Source organism: Plodia interpunctella, chromosome 3, assembly GCF_027563975.2.
Source record: "Plodia interpunctella isolate USDA-ARS_2022_Savannah chromosome 3, ilPloInte3.2, whole genome shotgun sequence".
In the NCBI taxonomy this organism is placed as follows: domain Eukaryota; kingdom Metazoa; phylum Arthropoda; class Insecta; order Lepidoptera; family Pyralidae; genus Plodia; species Plodia interpunctella.
The window spans coordinates 3462337-3469225 of NC_071296.1; the positions used below are offsets into that span (position 1 = coordinate 3462337).

At 33.0% G+C, this 6889-nt stretch overlaps 1 protein-coding gene and 1 non-coding gene across 2 annotated transcripts; one reads left to right on the top strand and one right to left on the bottom strand.

Annotated features, from left to right (window-relative positions):
• Positions 1-1224: 1224 nt before the first annotated feature.
• On the top strand, positions 1225-5982 carry LOC128683910 (troponin C, isoallergen Bla g 6.0101-like). The gene is made up of 6 exons (XM_053769994.2): positions 1225-1349; positions 1475-1502; positions 1855-1998; positions 3757-3882; positions 5192-5323; positions 5728-5982. Exons 1-6 carry the CDS (start codon positions 1347-1349, stop codon positions 5754-5756), a joined length of 462 nt encoding a protein of 153 aa, XP_053625969.1. The 5' UTR covers positions 1225-1346; the 3' UTR covers positions 5757-5982.
• On the bottom strand, positions 2649-2720 carry TRNAH-GUG (transfer RNA histidin (anticodon GUG)). The gene has a single exon. It is a non-coding gene; the product is annotated as a tRNA-His (tRNA).
• Positions 5983-6889: the final 907 nt, after the last annotated feature.

The following is a 6889-nucleotide window of genomic DNA, read 5'->3' on the forward strand; positions in this document are numbered from 1 at the left end:
GAGAAATCCTAGACTTGTTCATCTAAGAATATAATCCGTGTATTTTTTTTTTCTCTTTTTCCCCCTTTTTTAATCTGTGGTTTAAGCCAATTGAAGCATTTATCAAAACAATTAATTTAATGTAAAATATTGTGTAACATAAATATTGTAATTAAAGTTACATAAATATTGTGATTTATTTGTTCAGTACACGCCAGTCTAGTTTCGTGACTGTTTGATCAAAGATATTTTAATTTAACTTCAACTATTTCCTATTTAAATTGAAAAATGTTATGGGAAACTAACAAATCTAGCTTATTTTGAAAAAGTTCGTAATTTGATTTGTGAAAAAGTTCGTTTTAGTTTCGATTTAGATCTCAAATAATGATAATAGCAACAAAAAAGTGAAAAATATTTGATAAGTAATAAAAATTATAACTTTACTGAAAATATAATGTGATACATTTACACTAGGCGCTAATTTATTTACAATTAATTAATTTATTTATATTTATAAATATAACTGTGTGTCTGTTATTTCAACAGTTTCTCGATTTTGTTCTCAATCATAGAGCATCGGAGACCGGGCTGCGCCGTCCTTCACTCATAGAGCATCGGAGACCGGGCTGCGTCGTCCTTCACTCATAGAGCATCGGAGACCGGGCTGCGCCGTCCTTCACTCATAGAGCATCGGAGACCGGGCTGCGCCGTCCTTCACTCATAGAGCATCGGAGACCGGGCTGCGCCGTCCTTCACTTATTTTTCCTACTTTTTAATGAATGATCGATTTAAGCTATGATATTCCAGTGATTAAGACGCTCACAGACTGGCGTCTTAACCACCTTCCCAGGTGAAAGGTCTCAGGTTCGATACCTTCTCGTGCAACATGATTTTATATACCAATCTAATTCATGTATTTTAGTTTTCATAGGTCACTACACGCTTCGGTATAAGGTGAAAGAAAAAATATCGCCATGTTTTCCGAAAACCTGCACAGCGGTTGACTAAGTATGCATTACATACTTTGCCACTAAATCGTGTAAAATGTGCCTTGTTTCATGACAGATGTCTTTAAGGCGACTTGAATAAAATCCTGTGTGTATACCATACCAGGGTAAGCAATAACCATAGATAAAAGAAATATACAATAACGTACTCGATAAGAAAAAGAACAATAATTAATTAATTTTATTGATTGATTAGCGACTGCCTGTTTAGCACCCCTGAACTATTTCATGTAGCCGGAACCCGTCGATCATTGATATATAAACGGCCTACTACTGTAAAATCTGGATCAAACCCTGTTTACAGATATACAGACAGTGTCAATCTACTCTTATATACGCTAGCATCAACAAACTTTTATAATGGTGAGTTTTATTTGTGCGAAAGTGCTCGGTGCGAAGTGATAAAGAAAACCGTGATTTATTAAAGCGTTACAATGAAATATTTATTAATTACAATCTATTTCATTACATTATGTTTGTATTCGCAGGAGGAACTGGATAAAACACAGTTGCAACGTAAGTATTTTTATAAAAAATATTATATTTTCAATATTTTTGTGTGTTATATATAAACTTAAAGATGTTGAATCAATAAAATCATCCAAAACGAATAACTTTGTATCGAAAACGATGTTACGAGAAGGATGCATTTCATGCCATGTAATTTTTCAAAATGCTGCTGAAAATTATAATCCAATTTTGTTTTTTAATTCAATATTTTGTTAAATAATATACCTAACGTTGTTCTCAAGCAGTTTAAGAACCAGTTAGTTCTCAGTGGACAAAATTACTTTAAAGAATTGTGTTTGAAAAATGTTTTTTTATTTTCTTTTCAATAATAAGTGTCTATCTTTTATTATCTTTACAGTTTTGAAGAATGCCTTCGACGCGTTCGACCACGAGAAGAAGGGAGTGATCAGCACAGACATGGTTGGCACCATCCTGGAGATGTTGGGCCATGAGCTGGATGAGGGCACGCTAAAGGAAATCATTGACGAGATCGACCAAGATGGTGAGAATAAATAAAATGTCGGCTATATACTTACTATAGACTAATGCCGGCTATATACTAGACAGTTCGCCAAATTTACTACATACCTAGGTACATTTCGGTTGGATAACTTTTGAACAAAACAATATAAGTATTGTCGCAGCAGGAGAATGAAGAAAATCTGCAGCAAAAATTTTTAATTTTTTTTTGGCTCCCTATAAGATCACCGATCAGCTGATAGTAATAAATATGGAGAGTCGAAATTCTTGTACTCATCCTAAATTTTTTTGAAGATCTAGTGAAAAAAGCCATCTCTTAGTATTTACGAAAAGTAATGATTTATCTCAGCACCAAGGTAGAAGCATTTTGGATTGCAATACTGCGCTGTCTTATTAGCCTCAAATAGTTCCAATGCTCGGCAATAGATGGCGCTTAGACTTAAAGATATAATTATTTCTCTTTCAAATATTTATTTATGCTATTTTTCGATAGACGGTAATAATAATGAAATGTAAATATTTGATTTATAATATTTTGAATAGATTTCTTTACAAAATTGTTATACCTATGTTTCCATTAATACTTATATAATTATCTAAATGTCTTTCTAGTTCAATTTTTAATTTTGCATAAATAAAAAAAATACGCCTCCCGTGACAATGCTTAAGCATTGCCGTGACCAGGATTCGAACCTGGGTTACTACGGCCACAACGTAGGGTCCTAACCACTAGACGATCACGGCTACCGAGGCTTATCAACACTCGACGAAATTAGTGATCGGTTTCCTTTCGATAAAATATTGACGGTGAAAGCAGTGTTGTGTAATCGTGAACATTATTCAGATTATTTTTGTTTATTTTTTGATACATAATATGACTATACAATTATTTTTAAATAATGTTAAAACCATCGGGCTTGAGAAAACAGTTCTTTGATAATTATAAGCTAAAAAATATAGACAAGGCTATGTCCAACCACTTCACTAATTACCTATTTATTTATTTATTCATGTTTCATACTTACACCTATCGCTATTAATGATCTTTCGTTTTTCCCAATGGTTGGCCGGTAGAGAATGCTTTTCCTTGTATCATATTGGTAAATAAAGTTTGAATAAATAAATAAAATAAATCGCATTATCATACATCTCCTTAATCTAAGGGTCCTGGTTACTTCGTTATATATATAGAGCATAGGCTCCACTTCCACGCTACTCCACATCTCATAGTTTTGGCATTTTTAAATTGTCATCTGACAATTTATTGGCAAATTGACTATTAAGTAGTACATGCTTATCATTATTATGATTATGAAATTATTATTATTAAAAAAAACTAACAATGTTTACATACTAGTCTCGGAGCGAAGAATGAAGATAAATAGAATGTGCCATTTCGTCCTGCGCATATTGTAATGCCGGCTCTACACTATCGATCATGCCGACGCGAATGTATGAAAGTTGCGTAATTTGTAAGAGTGTGTTTATTTACCGCAATGAGCAACCAGCAATGTAAGCCAAATTTGCCAAATTCAGCGAACTGTACCGCGGTAGTGTGGGGCCGGAATAACACTCAATTAAGGTAATGATAATGAGCATAAACTAGGAATTTTTCTTATAGGCGAAATATCCATCGGTCACTATTTCTGAATACCAACCACCCATAAATCCACCATGCAGCTAAACAAGTCATTCCAGGTTTGAGACTATTGGCTGTGTCTACCCCGTAAATGTTAAAAAATATATCTATCTGTAAATATTGATTGATTTTTTAATGTAGGGTCCGGCGAGTTAGAGTTCCCTGAATTTTGTCAGTTGGCTTCTAAGTTCTTAACAGAAGAAGAGGAAGACGATGAAGCAATGGTACAGGAGTTGAGGGAGGCTTTCAGATTGTACGACAAAGAAGGTAAATTAATAGCTTAACTACTACACATCTTACCAATATTCTAAATGCGAAAGTTTGCGAGGATTGTGTGTACATACACACAATCCTCGCAAACTTTCGCATTTACTTTTAATACTTTTAATTTTAGATTTTGCGTGAAAGAATAATAAACATACATATGTTTATTATTCTTTCACGCAAAATCTACTGGACCGATTGTTGGAACTGTTGTTCCAGATTATATTCCACTCGCGTACTAAATTTCATAACAATCGATCTAGTAGATTTGTGTGATAGTAACAAACATACACACACACCTCACAAACTTCCGCATTTATAAAATTAGTAGAATTTTGCTATACATAGGTAGGTATATTTTATGGCTATACAAATCGATTATATCTTACAAAAGAATTCTGAAAGAAAATTGAATTATGTAAGGTTGAATTATGTTATCCGTCTTTTACATTTTATACGATAGTTATTAAGTTATTATATATCGTTATATTTATTTCTTTTCCATTTACCTCGGTCTTATATACCTATAAAATAATATAAAACAATTGCAATCGAATGCTTACCGATGCTCGGATATCAATTGCGTTTAGTTTAAATGCTATTAGAATTTATCACATGTATGGTTGTAAATACATGTTAAATCACTACCTTTACACAAGTAGTAAATACTTAATAGATACTTTCACACTCACAAATCACATTTCCTACTAATAAATGCGAAAGTTTGCTCAGGAAAGTATCACGTAAAATCTACTGAACGGATTTCGACGAAATTTTTTATACTTACACGGATACAATATAGTACTTTTAATTTTAAAATTTTCGCGCTGCTCCGAGGCGCATCTAATCATTCAAAATACATACTTAAGTGCAACAAAAGTGCAAAGTACTATTGTTATTTTAAAATACGAGTCACTCACATGTTATTTGTCACCACAACATCGTCGTATAGTTTGCCAAATTTTGGCGGATTCGGTATACATTGCTGGTTATTCATTTCGGTAAATAAAAGCACTAATACTACGCAATGTTTAAGCATTCGTGTTGGCATGTGTTTGAGTTCGGCCACAGGTTGGGCTGGCATTAGGGTGATGTCGACTATTAGTTGTAGGTATTATATGTATTTAGGAGATCATTCTGGGGTTATAATCTGTCATAATAAAAAAGGCTATGTTATTCCTGAAGGTTTCGTCAGTCTCTGGGCTAAATTGCATCAAAATTGTATACTTAGTTTTTGAAATTATTCATTACAAACAAAACTATAAATCTTTTTTTATTTATAATGTTAGTATGATTGGTTTGCTTTTAACAGGTAACGGCTACATCACCACAGATGTCCTGAAGGAGATCTTCAGAGAGCTAGACAACACTATCACAGCTGACGACCTGGACACTATGATCGATGAAATTGACTCTGACGGCTCGGGGACCGTAGACTTTGAAGGTATGTTCAAAATATTTGTGGAATAAAACACAATAGCTTATTTTTATGTAGAGTGATTTATACGACACAAAATATATTACGAAAATGAAATTCCCATAAAGTTATTCATACTATTGAACTTATTACTATATATTAACTTACAGCATAAAATAAAGCTCATTTAGCCACTTATATAACAATCATGTGGACATAAAAGGACTCTGGGTTCCGACGTTCAACGGCTGAGGAAGAAACCGGAAAAACGTTCCGCAAAGAGAGAGAGCTTAATAATTAGCTAATTAAAATTTATTTAAATTACATTTGTCCTAATTTATTCGTCCTTGAATAGATTTTTTCATAAGTATTTTAATTTCATTTAAACATATGTTATCCTTTTTTTTTACTAATTCTTAATTTTTTTCCAGAATTCCTGGAGGTCATGACTGGTGAATAAAGAGACTATGTGATATAGATAATAGAAATAATTTTAATAATAATTTATATGTTTAAAGACGACCAAAATGTATCTTCGAGGGCCTCATGATGAATTGGAGACTCCAAGATGGTATATTTTGAAGACATATTTCATAAGTTAGTTATATTAAACTGTACATAACGAGTCCTAAAGTACAAAACTGCGCGCAGTGATTTATATTTAATAAATAATTATTTTTTAATAACTTGATTTAATTTATTTAAATGAAATAGCCTAACACGAAACATGCTATCTCTTTTTCCCATATCGTATATGCATCGTATCAAAAAGGAAAGAGTGTGTGTACACATGACCTACGCGTTTATGTTTCGTGGTAGCCCCCCAGCAGCGGGATGGATAGATGCCATCACGAAACTCGCAAGTTAGATTAGCACAGGATAGAGAAGGTTGGCGTAAAATTGCTCAACAGTAGGCTTAATATAGGTTAGATGACGGTCATCTCCACACTAAAGAATTTTTTTCCTACTTACGAATTTATTTGTAACATACCTATTATTACTACGTAAAATAATGAATTGTAGACTGCATTGTAACACGTAGTCGTGAGGTCGTGAGGTTATGTGTGTATTCAAAGTCAACTAAAAAAAAAATCTTAAAAATATAAAGATATTTTGTATATAAAATTAGACACGGCACATTGAAACTTAAAAACTTGAATTACTTAAAACGTGACACCTCGGTGGCGCAGTGGTAAAGTTCTTGCCACTGAACCGAGAGGTCCCGGGTTCGATCCCCGGTCGGGTCATGATGGAAAATGATCTTTTTCTGATTGGCCCGGGTCTTGGATGTTTATCTATTTACCTATTTGTTATAAAATATAGTATCATTGAATTAGTATCCCATAACACAAGTCTCGAACTTACTTTGGGGCTAGCTCAATCTGTGTGATTTGTCCTAATATATTTATTTATTTATTACTAGACTAGATTAATTTTCATTTCAAATCAGGTAGTTGATACAATAAGGTGACAGATTGCAACAAAATCAACGTAACTGGTTTAATTTCTTCAGATATAATTGTATAACGTTATTGCTAAAGTACTTTTACTTTTATTACTTTTATTGTCTAGGTTTACGACATTGTCAGTAAC

What these genes read in the sequence shown, in the direction of transcription:
- LOC128683910 (XM_053769994.2), top strand. An exon ending in GGATAAAACACAGTTGCAAC is followed by an intron (nt 1,503 to 1,854) that starts GTAAGTATTTTT and finishes TTATCTTTACAG; the next exon opens with TTTTGAAGAATGCCTTCGAC. An exon ending in CAGATTGTACGACAAAGAAG is followed by an intron (nt 3,883 to 5,191) that starts GTAAATTAATAG and finishes TGCTTTTAACAG; the next exon opens with GTAACGGCTACATCACCACA.